Source organism: Lissotriton helveticus, chromosome 2_2 (genome assembly GCF_964261635.1).
Source record: "Lissotriton helveticus chromosome 2_2, aLisHel1.1, whole genome shotgun sequence".
NCBI lineage: Eukaryota > Metazoa > Chordata > Amphibia > Caudata > Salamandridae > Lissotriton > Lissotriton helveticus.
Window position 1 is genome coordinate 40,920,102 of NC_136060.1, and position 19,406 is coordinate 40,939,507.

Genomic DNA, 19,406 nt, shown 5'->3' on the forward strand with positions numbered 1-19,406 from the left:
CAAAGGCACCAAGTGTTACAATTGGCTCAGACTCACCATTTAAACATAAACTAAAGTCCTCAGAATCACTTTTATACAGTTTGTCTAGGAAGTCGGCTGGAGTAAATAAATACACAGACACGTTCTATGTGCACCACCCTGTAAACACAACCTTGCAAGTTTAGAGAATAGCACATGTATACCGGCCAATTCGATTTTTTAGAATGTAGTTTTACATATTGATTGCCAGTATCTGTTGAGCATGTTTTCATGATGTCAGCGGCTAAAAAGATATGTGTTTTTGTATTTAAGTGATCAAGATGATAAGCAGCTCTGTACTGGCTCTAGTATTTCCACTGCGAGGAATCGTCTTGGACGAACTGTGGACAACAGCCTTCTCTCAACATCTCGTGCTCCACCAGTGTCTTCCAGAAAAACTCCAGCACTGCGCCGGCTGCCATCTCTCACCTCAGACCCACTAAGATCAAAGACCCCCAATGTTTACAGCGATGAAGTGTTAAGGGGCACAAAACTGTGAGCCATGACCATTTATCATCACATTGAAAGTAACATGCTGTCTTCAAATATAGGTCTATAACAATAATTTAGCAGGACTTACTGTATGAAATCATGTTGACTTCTTGTATATGGAATGTACCTATGGCATTTTGACTTGTTTTGGTTGCTAAATTGTCACAAACTTGCATGAAGGGCCTCCATCTTTGACTGATTTTACAATCACAGGGCACACATTTTGAAACGTAGCCCACATCAAATAGTTTTAGTAAAATACCCCATGAAGGTTAGTGCAAGAATTGGAAGTCTTTCCTTTCAAAATTGATGATTCTAATGGGACCTGCTTTTCACTATCAGTCATGGTAATTTAGCAAACAGCAGACACAGTCCACCTCGTTTTCCACATGCCTTCTAGTCGAGAATCACCTTACTTTAAATGTCATTGTTTGAAGTGCCTACTTCATTAAAAAAAAACTCACAAAAAAGCTCTGTTCAAAGACACACTTTTTCAATACGGAAGGCCAGTGAGTTTAAGACTATTAGGAAGTTCCTTGCTAGGCAAGTCCTGACTCAAATGGACAGGTATCATCTGCTGGATTCCATTAAGCTATGTTTCTTTCGACCTGGGCCCATGATGACTCATCAGGGCTGTGCGTCTGGATCAATAAATACCTCTGTTGGTCCATCGTGAGGTTAAGTGCTGCCTTCGACATGATGAATGATCTCATGCTGTGAATGAGTCATGCAGATACAGGCAGTACCTTGACCAGGATGAGTCATGCGGATGAAGGGAGCACCTTAACAGGGTCAGATTGACCAAGGCTATGAAAGGATAACATATCTCAGTGAGTTGAGCAATTGCTATTTTTATCCTGGTATGGTCGACTCAGCCTTTCGCTCTTCTGAGGAAGATGAGAGCGATATTAAATTAGTAGCAATTTTGATTGGCAAATAATATTTGTATATACAAGTTGTTGTTTATAAAGTCGTATGGCAAATGTACCATAAGATAGCATATTATTATTCTTTTTATTGCAACTGATAACATTACCAACAACAACATAAATTATGATTGTGGTTAATATTACTATTATCATTAATATTATTACATGGTTTGGATTCTTTCTTACTGATTGGTAGGAGACGCAAACTGCATGCTAACTAGGTTTAGTGTATGGCCCTTCAGAGTTTTAAACTCTCCCTAGTACTCTTACCACATATCTGCACCTTTACTAATCCTCCTCGAAGGATAAACCGAATCCTACTTTGATGATGTCTAGTTATGCCTTCATGTTAACATCCTTTCTTTTCATACAACACGTTTGGCAGGGTCAAGATAGATTTACCTCCATGCAAAAAACATATATTCTTTGACTTTGCTCAATTCAAAATGTGTTGCACACTTTACCTCACTCTTGAAGGTCCCCCTTACCCTGCATACCGATGCAGGTCTCTGTTAGAAATCTATGTGTTTTACTAGCTGAAAATACACTTTTAGAACCCCGAGTCATAGCTGTAACAATCAATTTCTTTTTCATCTACTCTGACTCTGGTTGAGGACAGTCTTCCCATTTATGCACAACACATTGTAAAAGTTAGCTCAGATGAGTGTTCTTTGTGAGATTCACTGGTTTGTATCAGTTTCTAGCAATCTCTAACAATCAAATCAAATTCTTAGAATATCAAGCTAAAAGTGCCTAGATCTAAAAGTGCTAATTGGCTGGTTTTTCTCTTTTCATCAAATATGGATGTCAGCTTAGAGCTAATGGTTCCATGAATTGCAATCTCCTCTTTGATGCCTCAACCAGAAACTAGATTGTTTCTAATGTAAGATTTCGCTGAAAAAACATTTGTTTGAGAGCACCCTCATTTTTGCCTGATATATCTGTCAGATCACCACAGCATCTAGAGATAGTTTGCTCAGCACAGCTGTCCTATTCATGTAATGCACATTTCATTACATTTTATTACATTTCATTACATTTATTCATTACATTTCATTATTCTGATAATTGTTAGAAGGTAAGCTCCCTGTACATCCATAAATTGCTAAACATTAGATGGTGTCCTTTTTTGGTGATAAGGTTCTCATGCATGGTTGATTGTGCATTTGAAAGCAACTGCTTTCTGTCTTGAGCAACTAAGTGCACACTGAAATGTTATATTCCATAATAGAAAGCTCCAGTGAAACATGGCAAAAGATAGTCATGAACGAGTAAGGTTACACCTGTCCATGTATACAATGTTTGTATTTGAATAGCTAATATGGACTGTTTGTCCAAGTGAGAGCACAATAAGTACAGACATGATTAGCAATGCTTTGTATTTGGCCTGTTTTGTCAACTTGTTTTTATTAATTTTAGTTGCACTGGTTTGGATCGTTTGTCCTCACCATCCATCCCAACGTCCCGCAACAAGTTACCACCAATCAACGCGGAGACAGTGGAACACCATCTCACAGTGCCAGGGGCATGGCCTTCTTCAGTAAGAGTTGTATTTTTATTACAATAACACATGCAGAAGAATTGCTGAAAATGAACAATTTTAGTAGAGTGCTGGTGTTTTTTAATGGTGGTCTCATGGAGTCCATTATTCAACGTCCGATTGTAACACAGATGAAAGCATTTTTTCTGTTTATTAAATAGTTCCGTAATACACAATTGTAAACAATTACAGATATGGCAAAGTCTGGCGCTTGTGGACAGACGGAACAGTACAGTCTCAATCAACAATTAATTCACATTATCTTACCCCAGTCGCACTGGATGTAGACACCCGTATGTCAAACCCCCCCTACCTCCCGGCCCTGCACCCTTAAGTTTTGTATTTCTTCCATGGAATCCAGATCTTTCCCCATTTTGTGGGATACCTTCTGCTCTGTTAAACTACTTTCTCAGCTCGCTGACACCAATCTAGATCTAGTTTCCAGTCTCTGGAAACAAGATCTAGATTGGTGTCTAGCCACTCCCAATGCTAGCATTAACCAGGCCTTGGTGTGCTTAAGCCAAGTTGTTTCCCCGGTCACTCCAAATAGGTGCCATCGTGCTTGTGATGGGAATTGAAGACCCACTTCTATAGTCATTATCCGGGCTACTCCAGTACAGTAACTCTGAATTTTGGTGCAGGCCCAGACAATGTGGAAAAAGGTGCCCAACTCCCTGCAGCCCATAGCGCACTGGCCAGAGTCACATCGGCCCAGTTGATGTTGGAGTGTCTGGGAGGTGTACGACCTATGGAGGATTCAGAGTTGGATCAGTCTGAACCGTGCTCGTAGAGCACTTTCTCTAGGGCTCTGTATGGCCTCAGCCCAGTCGTCGTCCTCCAGTAGTTTCACATCTGTCTCCCATGCCTCCCTCAGGGGGCCCATAGGATCCGGCAAGTTATTCATTATCTTCCGATATGTGAGAGAGATGGCCTTGTCTACTAGCGGGTCAAGTAGCAATCTGTCTTCTAATGGGTACCAGTCAGGAAACAGTTCTCCCTCCGGTATGTGGCACTGTAGGGCATGTCTCGATTGCAGATAACGAAACTGTTATCTGTCAGCCATCTGATATTCTATCTGCAGGTCTTCAAATGTAATCAGTAACCCCTTCCGCCAAACCTCTCCAAGGTGGTCTATCTCGTTAAGGTCCAACCTGCTTGGCGCCCTACTTCGTCCAGCAGATCACAGTCCCAAGGTGGGCTTTGTTCCATCAGTTTGGTCTCCCGCCCCAGTATTTTTGTGGCCGTTCCCCATGCCTGTATCACCGTCCGTGTGTGCACAGGAGGAAGTTTTATGTAGCCCCTGCGATACAATGCAGCTGGGTAACCTCTATTTGCCATGGTGTGTCGGTCCACCTGGTACGCTGGTACGGTGTAGGGTGCAAAGGCCCAACCATTGATATTAATGAGCTGGGACACCATTTAATAATTCCTGACGTCTGGAACCACCAGTTCACCCTCATAGACCCCGCTGCAACTTACGCAATGCAATACGTGGGTTGCCCCCTCCCATAACAGGGTGCGTAGCTCCCCGTCAATCGCCCGGAAGAACGTATTCGAGATCAGATATGGAGTATTCTGGAACACATATAACAATCGAGGGAGGGCCATCCTCTTGAACAAGACCATGAGGGTGACCGGGAGCCTCCTTCAACGGTTCACATCCCTTCGTAGCCCCTCCAATTGGGAGTGTAAATTCAAAGCTAGGAAGTTCCCCTCTGACTTGGTTATCCAAATCCTAAGGTATTTGAATTCATCTTTCTGTGTCAAGGCCACACATGCTGATGTAAGTGGCGCAATCTCTCTAGCCAGGGGAAAAACTAATTATTGATCCCAATTTATCTGGTTGCCTGAATAGCTGCCAAAAGTTCAGAAGATGTGGATGAGTCTATGGAACGCCTGGCAAGGCTTATGTGCTTAGAACAGAATATCATCCGCGTACAGGGAAATACGTTCCTGCCAGCCTCTCCCGATGTCAATGCCATGGACGTGAGGGTCATTGCACCCCATGCTGTGGGCGGTTTGAGTGCTTACTTGAATCCAGTGGCAAAGTGAGCAAGGGACTCACGTCTGAGCATTTCGGGCTAGACTGTTCCCATGAGGCACAGGGTCAGACTGATTTGCATATGGCCATGTCTGAACTGGGGTGGCAGAGTGGGCTAAAGAACGGTGATGGATTAAACTCAGATCTGTTGACTGGGTGTGAGTGTTTGATTGGTTCAGATGCTCTGTCCATCACCACCCCCTTTTGTACCACTTTGTTCGCCATAAGTTGGCAGGGTATGCTCAGAAGTGAGTCCCTTGCTCACTTTGCCACTGGATTCAAGCAAGCCGGGCTGAAGACGGCTGAAATGCCAGAAACTGGTCCTCGGAAGCTTGTTTCCGGTCCAGGGAAGGCATGGCTTGGCAGTTCTGGCTGGACTGTTCCCATGAGGCATAGGGTCAGACTGATTCGCATATGGCCATGTCTGAACTGGGGTGGCAGAGTGGGCTAAAGAACGGTGATGGATTAAACCCAGATCTGTTGACTGGGTGTGAGTGTTTGATTGGTTCAGATGCTCCGTCCATCACCACCCCCTTTTGCACTACTTTCTAAAAGTGGCATTTTCAAACACACAATATAAAAGCCATCTTTACTAAAAGATGTGTTCTTAAATTCTGAGTTCAAAGAGCCTAAACTTTATTTCTCTATATGTTGTTCCATAGGGAAGTTATACTTGCAAGATGTTGCAAAGCATTTCCCATTCTAACCTATAGGGCAAGTTAGCGTTTCAATAGTGAAAAACGAAATTGGTAGCATTTCATTATCGGGACATATCACACACCAGAGCATGTCCTACTTTTCACATACAATGCACTGTGCCCAGGGGGGTACCTTGGGCCTACCATAGGGGTGCCTTACATGTAAGGAAAGGGAAGGTTAGGGCCTGGCAAGTGAGTGGACTTGCCATGTCGACATGGCAGTTAACAACTGTGCACAGACACTGCAGTGGCAAGTCTGAGCTACCTTTTCAGAGCTACTCAGGTGGGTGGCACAATCAGTGCTGCAGGCCCACTAGTTTCATTTGATTTACAGGCCTTGGCACACTTAGTGCACTTTACTAGGAACTTACCAGTAAATCAAATATGCCACTCATAATAACAATTTACACAGAGAGCATATGCACTTTAGCACTGATCAGCAGTGGTAAAGTTCCCAGAGTCCCAAAGTCAACAAAAACAGGTTAACCCTGCTAAAAGGGCCATTTCCAAAACACCTCCACACTCCTACCCCGGACCATAGGTCCACAACTACCCAGTTCCCCAAATTTGCAGAGCACCTGTCGCCCAATTGTAACCATCACAATACACTGGGGTTGGCTAGCACCATCACCTCCGAACAGATGGCAGCCCCTGACAACTTTAGCATTTAAACTATGTCCTTATGTACATCAAGATAAAAGGTCCTGTCACTCACATAACCTTCCTAGATTGTGAAGACCTGAGTTCCGTACCTAGTTTATTATGTTCGAGGCCCAGCCCAGGCCCAGTATCCAACATACTCCCATTCCGACGTCCTTCATGCTCAAGTGGAGTCCATAGCCTCCCCGGTCAAACATGTTAACTTGATCAAGCTCTAAGGGTGTGCCTCCGAAGTGAGTCTTCCATCTCCAGCATTGTTGTGTGGCGCCTTGGGGGAACCATCGCTTTGGTCTCTGCGTCGACTCCGGTCTTGTTCCCGTAATTGCTGCTGCCTGGGTGCTAGTCCTCCTTCAAGCCTGTCCCACACCTCCTCTGGCGCTTTGAAATAACATGACTTGCCATTGCCCAACACCCGGAGTTTGGCCGGGAATAACATCTTGTACTTAAGGTTTTCAACCCATAGTGCTCTCTCAACCTCATCAAAGGTACGCCGTTGGGGCTGCGCCAGGAGGGTGAAGTCAGGGAAGAATTGTATTGTTGCGTTTTCATATGGCAGGTCCCCCGAGTGCAAGCGGCCTGCAAAATGGTGTTGCGGTATTTAAGGATCCTGCCAATAATAGTTCGGTGGGGGGATCCGGGCTTCGGTAATAGTATTGGTGCTTTGTGCGCCCTTTCGACGGAGAAGAAATTCAAGAGGCATTTAGGCTTCAAATGGTTGATGATGAGATCCCCCAAAAAGAGATCCATTGGGAGACTCTCCATCCCTTCAGGAACCCCACCAACTTGATCTTGTTTCTGCGGGCCTGCCCGGCCTGGTCTTTCAGCTTTGCAGCCATTAGCTTGTGTTGATGAGGCAGTCGTTGCACCCCATCTTCTAATTTTTTTTTTTTAAAACATTTTATTAATTTTAAAGAACACAAACAACTTTGCAAGGAACAAAGAGAAATAAGACGACATCATTTCTTTACAGGGTTGCATCATGTGGGAGGAGTGGGGAGAGTGTACAAGTGGTCATACAATATCTCAGTAAGGAATTTCGGGGGGGGCAGTGGGAGCAACAGCAGTTCAACGGTTCAATGTATAGCATCAAGTGGAGGAATCATTGGGTTGTGGGGACGTCAGTTCGATATCCAATTTCGGGAGAGGGGGGGTACATATATCGCCACGGTAAGAGTTCCATTGAGTCCATATCTTCCCCCATTTACGGGGCGTACCTCGAGAAATATACACAGTTTTTTCCCTGAACATGCACCAATCCATGTTTTGTTTCCATTGCCGAACCCTGGGCGGTCCCTGAGCACCCCATATTTGGGCAATATCCCTCTTGGCGATCATATTACCCAGGGTCACCCATCGGAGCTGCTGTACATTGTAGTCATTCGGCTCCCATACATTCAGCAAGCATCTCCTAGCCTCCGGCACCGACCGCACACCCGTAACCTCACTCATCACTTCATGCACACGAGACCAAAATCGCACTATCTCGGGACACTCCCATATTATATGTAGGAATGTGCCCACGAGACCACAGCCACGCCGGCACAGGCCATCAACAGAAAAGCCCATGTGTACCAAGCGGGGACCAGTCACGTACACTCTATGAAGGATTTTGAGCTGTACAAATCTGAGGCGCGCCGGGATGGCCACCTCTTTGGGGGAGGAGATCGCCGCCTGCCAATCTTCATCATCGAGCTCTAGTCCGTCGCTAGTCCAACTCTCTCTAAGGTGACACAAGAGATCGGAGTGTCCGGGACGTGCCCGTCCAGTATTCTGTTCTCAAGTGGGGACGCTTCCGGTATGTCCGTGCCCGAGGGGAAAACAGATAGGACCGCGTGACGGACCTGGGCATAGCGAAAAAATTCGCGATCATTCAGACCGTATTCAGTTTTCAGTTCGTCAAACGTCTTCATTCTCCCTCCAGCCCATACGTCGTTCACCTTGCTGATACCTATCAAATCCCATCTATCAAATCCCTTCGATTGCCAAAGAGACCCGAGCCTATCGGAGGCATACAGTGGAGTGGCGCGAGTCAATTTATCAGTCCAGCCTAACGCCATGGAGGCATGGCGCCATACTTGGACGGCTGTCCTGGTGGGACCCGTTACATTCCGGGGAACAGGTCTGGAGTAAAGAGCTCTATAGTAATCACCCCCAGGCAAAAGCCATTTGTCCAGTTCGAAGGCTGGATTCGGTGAAGGGCCGTACATACAATGATTTATCGCCCCCAATTCGGACGCCCAATAGTAACGACGGATATCAGGTAGAGCAATACCACCATCGTACCACGGGAGTGTCAATTTAGCAATAGCAATACGAGATCTTCCCCCCCCCCACACCAATTGCCTCTGCAAGCTCTCAATCTCACGAAAATATTTAGTTGGCACTATGTCAAGTGTATTCTGCAATACGTAGAGGAAACGGGGCAGTGACATCATTTTAAACAATGCTGCCCTTCCCAGAGGGGAGAGAGGCAGTTTACCCCAAGCAATAACATCCGCCCGGAGGCGTTGGAGAGGGGGCAGCAGATTTCGGTCAAAACGCAGAGCAGGCTGCAGAGTGATAAAGATGCCTAGATAGGTAAATCCGTCTTGCGCGACCGCGATGGGGCAGCCTCGCGGCAGAAGGGGAGTGTCTCCCGATAGGAAATATATACAGGACTTCGACCAGTTAATGACGAGACCCGAGTTCTTGCAAAAAGATGACAAGACATCAAACAAAACAATGAGGGATTTTCGAGGTGACGTTAGATATAGCAGAATATCATCCGCATAGAGAGACACACGGTCCTCAAGCTCCGAATTCCATCCAATGCCCCTCAGAGACGGTTCCCACCTCAACCAGGCCGCCAGTGGTTCCAAGGCGAGAGCAAACAAAAGCGGGGACAAAGGACAGCCCTGTCGCGTACCCCTGCCAAGTGTGAAGGGAGCGGAGACATGACCATTAACAACTACTTGAGCCATGGGATTAGTGTATAGCAGTTTTACCCACTTAATGAACTCCGGACCGAAACCAAACTTTACAAGAACCGCCCACAAGTACGGCCATTCTATTGTATCAAATGCCATAGTGGCGTCCAAAGACGCCAAAATGGCGGGCTCACGCAACGAACCCGCTCGCGCTAGGACGCCATGCAAACGTCGAAGATTAAGTGCCATATTGCGATGCGGTATAAAACCGGATTGATCCGGGTGAACCAAGTCCCCTATGACAGTAGCCAAACGCGTAGCTAGCATTTTGGCCAGGATCTTAGGTTCGGCGTTAATCAACGAGATAGGTCTAAAAGAGGCACAGCGATCTCGTGGTTTTCCTTCCTTGTGAATAACGACTATAGAGGCCAGTCTTTGGTCATGGGGGAGGGAACCCACCTTCAAAGATTCGAGGAACATCAAGCGCAAGTGCGGGGCTAGCGTATCTGGGCGAAGTTTGTAGAGCTCAATGGGAAGTCCATTTGGGCCCGACGCCCTGCCAGATCGGACCGAACGGACGGCAGCAGAAATCTCCTCCACAGTAGGCAGCACATCCAAAGCGCCCCTGTCAATATCAGACAAACGGGGAAGTGCAATATCTCGTAAAAGCAAGTGGGAGTCCTGTTCGGATCTATCAGACACTGGGGAGTACACTTCCTGGAAGTATTCGGCAAAGCATGTAACAATATCAACAGGGTCAGTGTAACTTTCTCCATTCGCGGCAACAATCACAGGAACAACCCGGCTCGCATTCTCCCTTTTATCCAGCCAAGCAAGCAGCTTACCAGCTTTGTCACCCATATCATACAGACGTCCCTGTTGCTCCCTACCCATTTCCTTAGCAGCATCCGTGACCAGAGCCCTGTATTCATACTGCTTCAACTCCAGCAGATCCAGCCCCTCCGTGGTGACCCCAGATTCCAAGTCTCCCTCCAGAGCAGTGATTTCACCCTCGACACGAACCACCTCAGCACGGTTGGCCCACTTGACGCTGCCGATCAAAGAAAGAGCTTGGCCACGAAGGACAGTTTTGTAAGCCTCCCACAGAGAAACTGGGGAGGAAACAGAACCCACATTCTCAGCAAAATAGTGATCGTGTGTTTTAATCAGTTCGGCCCTGACCTTGGGATCCCGGAGATACCAGGGGTTGATCGGAGCCACGCGGCCCGCCGAACCCCGTTGTGCATCCACAACCAACCAAATCGGAGAGTGGTCAGAAATGCCTCGTGCAAGATGCTTTACTTCCTGTATGGCGGAGGCTTGGGAAGAGGGAATAAGAATATGGTCCAGTCTCGAGAGACTGCCGTGGGCACCAGAATGGAAAGTATACTGCGACTGCCCCGGGTGGAGCAAGCGCCAGCAATCAGTTAGCCCCAGGGTCTCCAGAAAGCCACTCAACCAAGACTGGGCCCTCGGAAGGTCCCGGGGAGGGTAGCGATCACACGACCCAGAAACCACGGAATTGAAGTCACCACCAACTACAAGCAAGCCCTCGGGAAGTCCCAGGATAACCCCACTCAGATCGGCAAACGTGGTGGCTTGGAGGCCCGGGGGCACGTATACAGAAAGCAAAACAACAACCCTCCCCTCCCAACGCCCAACAATGGCGGCATATCTTCCCCTATCGTCAAGCATGACATCATCAATGGCCAGGGGGAGGGAAGTCCGGACTAGAATACTCGCCCCTCTGGAGCCCGAAGTGAAGCCGGAGTGCGCCACAAGACGATAGCCACGCCTATTTAGAGCATAGCACTTGTTGCCGAGCAAATGCGTCTCCTGTAATAAAACAACATCAGGAGACAAACGTTTCAACAACTGCAACACTACACCCCTCTTGATCCCGTCCCCCAACCCGTTTACATTCCAACACAATATTAGAAGTCCTCTACCCCCCATCCCCGCATCCAGCCCCACCCCCGCTCCACATCCTAAGCAACATCCAAAAACAGGAGTTCGTATTGTCTTCACCTTGCAAATAACAACAATAAAACTCAAACCAAAACCCCCCTTTCCCCAAACATGCCCTATCCATCTCACCCCCCACCCCGCACCCCTGCGGAAGACTAAAAAGCCCCATAAACTTGCAGTGTGCCTGTCGCCCTACCACCCAACTAGTCTACGAAAAGAAACCCAGAAGGAGAAGGACTCACTCACCCCCCACCCACCCCCGAAAGGACCAACTACTTGCAAACTATAACGTCACGGCATTAGCCACAGCTGAAAGTCAACTATAAGGGAGCGGGAGCCGATACTGGTCCCTATTCTTGTTCCCGCAGGCCTCCTTCCGCACGGTCCGATTGACCAAAACCCTCGGAATGTTCTTGATCCATAGGAGGCGAATCCAGCCAGTCACTCACAACCCCAGGATGGTCAAAGAAAAAGGTTCGATCATTATGCACCACACGTAGGCGAGCCGGGAAGAGCATAGCGTACTTCATGGATCTATCTCTCAGCCGCTTCTTAACCCCTTGAAACCCCAGTCTCTGTTTATGGACCTGTTGGGTAAAGTCCGGATAAAAGCTGACCGTGGAGTTCTCGAAGGCGATGGGACCAGACTGTCTCGATGCCTGCAGGATAGCGTCTCTGTCCCGGAAATTAAAAATCCTCGCAATGATGGGACGTGGGTTGGCACCTAGTTTAGGCGTGCCGCCAGGGATCCTATGTGCACGCTCGACAGCAAAAAACTTGCTAAGACCCTTGGGTGCCAGGTGGTTCAGCACCAGGTCTTCCACCAAGAGGTCCGTCGAGGTAGCCTCCGATTTTTCCGGCACACCAATCAGGCGAACGTTATTTCGTCTGGCACGGCTCTCAAAATGCTCCAGCCGCCCGGAGAAATAGTCATTAGCTTTCCGCAGATTCCCGACCTCAGCTTGCAAATCAGAGACAGCGGTAACAAGGCTGGAAGTCTTGATATCAAGGGATTTGACCTTTTCATTCGTTTTCGCCAGGTCTGCCCTGATCAAATTGACATCTATGGCGACCGTATCCAACTTGAGGGACAAGGCCTCATATTGTTGTCCCAGTGTAGCCTTCATTCCAGAAATGGCGCCCATGACGTCTCGTAACGAGAGTTCCTCTTCAATCGAGGGGTCCTCCTGAGCTACGGTCGAAGGTTTAGACACTGCACCCGGTGAACCTTTAGTAAGGGTGTACCTGTCCATGACATTCGAGTGTACAGCGCCTCCTCGGACACCCGGCTTGGTTTTGCGCTTCTCACCCTCTGGCCTGGTGGCCATCTTAGATCCCGGACCCAGGAGGGCCGCTTGGTGTCGGGTAAAAATGGTTACTGTAGAGGCATCTGCAGCACCAAGGAGGGTAGAGTAGACGTCTTTCTCCAAGCCCAAAGCCACAATAGTCCGGCGTCAAACGTTGAAAGGCGAGTAAGGGCAATCAAGTCCAGCCGCACAACAGGCAAAGTCAATCAGGTCTCAGGACAAGAATCGAAACCGAAAGTGACTGCCGAGCTCAGACGAATCCAGGAAGCCGTTGTTATTCAATTACTGGCCGGCTGGCAGAGATAACATAGCCCGGGGCACCACCATGAGCGGGCCCGAGAAATTCGAAGGTCCGTAGCTCCGGTCCCCAAAGTCCAATACAGTTTTCGAGATCGGATAAGTGATCAGCAGGGCTTCGCCATGAGCAACCCGTCGTCCAAAGCAGGATAAAATACAGGATAATCAGTGGAGGTGGCGAGGGTCCGGGAGCCCTGTGCTCACGCGACCATCTTGGGTGCGCGCGAAGCTCCTCCTCGATCTTCTAATTTTTGAGTGGCGGATTGAAGGTCGCTGATGTTTGTCTCTGCCACAGCGACTTTCTCCGAAGTTTTGGTCATGTCTGCCCTCAGGAGGATCACCTCTATAGTGACTTTGTCCATTTTGGACTCAAGAGTCAGTCCCATCCCGCGAATGGCTGGCATTATGGCTCCCAACTAGGGTTCCACAGTCTCTTGGCCCCCAGACTCCGCTGCACCTTCCTCCATCGTCAGCCTGGGTACTGCATATTTGTCCAGCTGTTTGTTTGGGGTAAGGGCACACCCTTGGGGCACATTGCATCCTTCCCGGGAGGGCACTCCATGTCCCTCTCCCAGTCGTGCGTTTGAACTCAAGTGTGTAATATTACAAGGGCCCCCCAGCAGGCTCAATAGAAGGATAAATGGAAGGGACCTGACTCTGTAGGTGGTCTGGTCCCCGGTCTCTAAGTCCACCACCAATCGGCTTCCCTGGATTGATACCAAGATGTCCAGCCCCTGGCAACTGTTCCTGGCTAAGCCTCCATTGACCCTCTTCCCGCTGAGCTCGTTAACCTCACCTCAGGATTTGTAATGTTGGTGTAGAAGAAAACGAGTAAATGCAGTGATCTACTGCTAGTTCCTACTAGTATAAATCCTAAAAAAAAATCTTTGCCAATGATAGACAACTTTGACTCCAAAATGATTAAAATCAGTTGGTGGATCCAGTGTCCATAAGGTTGACTGAGATCCACACAGAGCTTAAGCTGAGACATTGTATCATTATACGTATGCCCACTCAGAGCTTTGCCTCTGAGAATGTTCTTAATGCTTAACTACATCTTTCAGACTCCTTACTTAGTTAGACACCCTCTACATTTGGATCTTAGTCAAGTATGGCTCTGGACCACAGCTTTGCCTCAGTCAGACACCCAGTCATGTTTATACGCATTATTCCAACAACATCAGCCTGTTTTACATTTATCCAAAGTAAATAAACACTCAGTTTCCATTGTATAGTAAAGCTGTATTAATATGACTTAAGATAATATTGCATTATTTTGCCAAAAGTAATGTTTAGGTTTTGCTTTGTTGGGCAAAGTATATTCTGTGAATCAGGAGGTCCTGAGAGAATGTTTATATAATGAGTACAATAGTGAACAATGAAAATATGTAATGCAAGGTAATTCCTTTTTGCAATGTCTGTGCACGTGTGGGCCAATATAGAAAGAGTCCGGCCATAGGCAAATAGCTTTTGAGACACCACAGAAGTATCTTTCAAGCCTACAACTGCTATGCCTGTTGCTTAGGAATATGAATTTAGGTAACCCAAACAAGTGTGTCATTGTTATTGGCCCTTCCTTTTAGAGCACAGTTTTAATCTTAGGGCCTTATTATGAGTTTGGTGGTGCGGTAGCGGGACTGCCCCGCTCCCTCACTGCCAAACCTATCTCTGAACCGCCTAACAGATTAGGAGTTTTCTCCTGTCTGGCGGTCTGTTTATTTGCATTCCAAGGCTGTGCCTATGAAATGGGCACCGCAGTGACAATGTCAAAAGCAATACTTGCATGGCATGGACTGTTGCAGACCACTCATATGCAGGTCAGTCCGGTCCATTTTTCTAAAGCAACAGTTCTAGAATTATTTGCAATGACATATCCACTATGAATAGGAAGACACAACACCCCATGTATGTTCTGGCCTGGTTGGGCTTCAGCATGCATGTGTAGCCCATATGGAGTAAACAATCACTGAGTTCTCGCCCCGTACTTGTGTACGTGCTTCAACCTAGGAAGACTTATTAAATTCTTAGAAATTGATATAAGAAAATATTCCACCCAGTCTTAGGTGATCAATTGAAATGGTTGAATTACTCTTAAGTGGCAATGGGGGCATGAGTATCTGAGTACCCTTGAGGAGCACAAGATCTATTGCAAATATTTGAGGACCATGTCAATAACCATTACAAGTTTTCTGCTTCCCCACTCCCTAATCTAGAAACCAATATTAACTGCATTGCAGTAATTTATCATTGTGATAGTATGACAAATGGATAAGCACTTTGTAAAGTAGTCTTTGGTCCTGAAGAGCGTTTTTTGCAATAGATTTTGCATTGGGAACAAATGATAATGTAGAATGAAACTGGGTGTCTAAATTCCCTTTTAGCGGCAATATTTCAGATAGCGTGACTAGAATTGAACCCTACTTACACAGCAGGTAGTTTCAAATTAAGCATTTTAGATTATTACTTTCTTGATGGTAACTGCCATTTTACTGGAGAGTGCTAATAATATTTATTTACAAATAAAGGTGACAGTGGTCAAACAGCTCAGCTTGCACATCACAAATTTAGGGTAAGTGAAAAGACACAATCAAAAAGTAACACGTGCTCAAATGGACAGACAATATTACTTCACATATTTAGTGTTTGACAAATATAACAAACACACTTTTGAATATTGATAACATAATAAGATTTCCAGATCACCACAAAATTGGTCTATACTAACGGGACTTAGGATGGTTCCGCAACCCAAATACACGATAGTTTACAGCTTACCATAGCCGTCGACATGGCTTCAGTGTTGCTTTTCTGACTCCAATACTCCTTTGACGTACTCTGAATCTTTCTGTGGATTGTATGTCTTACTTTTGAGAAATCATCCAAATAAACTGATTTCCGTTCTTGGGGCTCTGAGACACGCTTGAATAAAAACATTTTTGGTGCTAGATGCAATTTGGTGCCCATTGGCTCTGTGAGACTTTTGAGCCTAAGAAATAAAAGCTTTTGGAACTACAGACCTACATAGTGCATGAATTAAAGTCTAAATATGAAGACACTATCAACTTTCTGTTCTCTGACTTTAACCATTGGACCTGCCGGATTGATGGACTAAGATACCTCAATTATGTGGTGTTCTGGAAATCTTAAAATATTATTTACTAGCAGCCCGCCCCGACCTTGTCCTGGAGCAATCAGGCTTCCCCGACCCCCGCCCCGACATAGCAGCCCGTCCCGAAATGAGTGTTCAGGGCCCCCGTCCGCCCGGCTCCCGCCCGCCCCCCGCCATGAGTGTTCAGGGCCCCCACCCGCCCCGTCCCCCGCCTGCCCCGAAATTGCCCCGGAGTCTTACCTCAGCCGCCGCTCCTCCCCCGCGCTCCTCAGTTCACCGCTCGGCCGCTCCTCACCGCTGGTCAACGCTCCTCCCCGCCTGTCCGCCGCTCCTCACCGCCTGTCCGCCGCACCTCACCGCTCCTCCCCGCTTGTCCGCCGCTCCTCCCCGCGCCATGTCCACCGCTCCTCCTCGCGCTCCTGGACGCCGCTCCTCCCCGCGCTCCTGACGTCAGCACGCAGTTCGCAGCCGGCGCTTCTTCCACAGGACTACTTTTTTTCCGCGAATTTTTTTAAATAACGTATATTTTTTAACTTTTTATAGCCTATGTCCATCTGCACACCCTGACGATTACAACGATGTATCGGGTGTGTGGATTGGCGCTGTGGTTCCCGAGTTTACCCGCCTCAAAGGTTCAAAGTTCTTCCTTTATAATAGTAGTATAGATTGTTGCAAACCTAGTAGAATACAGCATCTAATAAAGGAAAGTCAGAATGGGTTGGAGAGGGGAAGTGAAATGTGGCACTAAACTTATAAACGATTTTCTAGCATTTAGTTTGTGTTTAGTTTTGGCAGCTCTAAAGCCAAGAATATATATATATACTCTAAACAGGTGCCTTTACCTTCTTAACAGGAGGTGATCAAACACCTCTTAATGTTCCCCAAAGAAGTTCCTTTCAGAAGACCAAGTTTGAGCTAGCTCATTGGCTTGAATAGGAGCATGAATATTTCACATGATTACTTTTCTCTTGATTTTCACTCACGGGGAGAGAAAGAAGGCCAGTTGTGTTTGCTAATAATGACATCCAATTTTTGTGGAAGGAAATGAGTATGACATTACTATCAGTTTGTGGGAGATGCATCTTTTGTTGGAGATATGTCTCATCTTCCCTAGCCCAGAGAGGGTTTGTCTTAGGTAGATTTTGGATTTGTCCCTGCAGCAACTAGAAGTCAAGACTTTTGATTAAATCTGTGTACTGTCTGTAGACAGCAAATTCATATGATATTCGTGTACCTTGCATTAAGTGCTCTAGCAGTCCTCATAATCACTGAAGTATCTAGGCAGGCCACATGTGTTTCCCTGACCACACCAACAGGAACATTTCAATCTAACTATTGCTTTGTTGCATCCTGGTCGTGTTTGTCTGATTCTGATGGTGGTGCAGTTAACAAACCTGGCTGACATTTACTTAGTCCCGTAACCTATCTGGTTGAGAGGTGCATATGACAGTGACACTCCAAGTTATGGCTCTCTGATCAATTACCTTTCTTATTAAATATTCTAGATACCTAGTATTACATTATCAATAGTACTAAATGGGTTTGTTGTTCTTACAACAAACCCATTTTGGCCTGGACAAAGTAACCTCACCTCGCATATCGTAGCGCTGCTGTACCGGCGTAATACGCTTTTTAATATCCCGTTTTCTATTTGTTTTGTTTTAATTTGTATTTGCCCTGTTTTTAGTGTGCCTTCCCTCCTGGCCATTTACCTGCATTTTAATTGTTAAAATCACCGCTGGTCGAGCGGGTCCGGTTCCCGGGGGTCTGCTTCAGCGCTCGCCATATTGGTAGCGAAGGGGACACTTTTGGACGCCATTTTCGAGCGTTCTAGCCCTCTTGCAATTTGGGAAACGCCTACTTAAGGCGTCTGTATCTCGGGGGTGTGCCTGGACAAGGTAACCTCACCTCGCATATCGTAGCGCTGCTGTACCGGCGTAATACGCTTTTTAATATCCCGTTTTCTATCTGTTTTGTTTTAATTTGTATTTGCCCTGTTTTTAGTGTGCCTTCCCTCCTGGCAATTTACCTGCATTTTAATTGTTAAAATCACCGCTGGTCGAGCGGGTCCGGTTCCCGGGGGTCTGCTTCAGCGCTCGCCATATTGGGAGCGAAGGGGACACTTTCGGACGCCATTTTCGAGCGTTCTAGCGCTCTTGTAATTTGGGAAACGCCTACTTAAGGCGTCAGTATCTCGGGGGTGTGCCTGGACAAGGTAACCTCACCTCGCATATCGTAGCGCTGCTGTACCGGAGTAATACGCTTTTTAATATCCCGTTTTCTATTTGTTTTGTTTTAATTTGTATTTGCCCTGTTTTTAGTGTGCCTTCCCTCCTGGCCATTTACCTGCATTTTAATTGTTAAAATCACCGCTGGTCGAGCGGGTCCGGTTCCCGGGGGTCTGCTTCAGCGCTCGCCATATTGGGAGCGAAGGGGACACTTTCGGACGCCATTTTCGAGCGTTCTAGCGCTCTTGCAATCTTGGAAACGCCTACTTAAGACGCTCTACCCAGCGGGCAGCGGTGACGCGCAGCGGGCGCGCCCTCGCTGCGCCTGAGTCGTGCCAGAGTCCTGCCCGTCTGCGCTCGTCAGCGCTAAGGAGGCGCCAGGCGTGGTGGGACTCTGTTACCTATCGTAGATGGCTATCCAGTATTCATGGGGAGAACTTCTCAGACTGCGGTTTACGCCCTTTTCCTGTAAGTCTGCCCTTTTACACCCTCTTTGTGGCCCTTATGATTGCCCTTGTGGTAGGCTGTGTCTTCCCACTCCCATTCCTTTACCTATTTCCAAGATACCTCTCTGCTGTGTGGATCCTTCTTCGGCTATTCCTGTTGGTCTCACACGGCCATTTTCACATTTAAAGATCTGGCATCTTAATGTCAGGTCTTTGCCTAAACATTATCAAAATATTCATGACTTGTTAGTTCAGGAATCCCCTGATATATTCTGCATGACTGAAACCTGGTTGCAGGATGAGGCCACGGCCACAATCAATCTAGCATTTCCTTCGGACTATGCCATCTTCATGCTTAATCGCAATACCAGAGGAGGTGGCATCGCCATGGCTATAAAATCTTGTTATCCCTGTATCTGGAAACCTGTGGATATAGCTGGCTGTGAATCTGCTTTTTTTGCTGCCACTATTAACCACCACTTCACTCTGTCGGGGCTGGTGATATATCGACCGCCAGGCAGTGATGTCTCATTTAGGAAAGCGCTCCCCGAGCTTGTTAGCTCTATGGCGCTTACCTCAGCTAATTTCAGCATTATTGGGGATTTAAATCTCCATTTTGATGCTTTTGATACTCCAGCGATAAGTAGTATCCTTGCTGATCTAGAGGCTCTTCAGCTATCGCAGCTGATTCTCCACCCCACTCATGAGGGTGGTCATATCTTGGACCCATTGTTTACTAACTTGACTGTGGCCAAAGTTAGTCCGCA

General features: G+C 47.0%; 1 protein-coding gene across 2 annotated transcripts in view; it reads left to right on the top strand.

Annotated features, from left to right (window-relative positions):
• The window catches only part of LOC144821262 (protein FAM149A-like), a 549,291-nt gene that overhangs the window by 508,890 nt on the left and 20,995 nt on the right, over positions 1-19,406 (top strand). For both annotated transcript variants that reach the window (XM_078678084.1, XM_078678086.1), the window contains exons 10-11: positions 292-513; positions 2,859-2,979. In XM_078678084.1, coding sequence (XP_078534210.1) covers positions 292-513; positions 2,859-2,979 — 343 coding nt within the window. The remainder of the gene's footprint in view (positions 1-291; positions 514-2,858; positions 2,980-19,406) is intronic.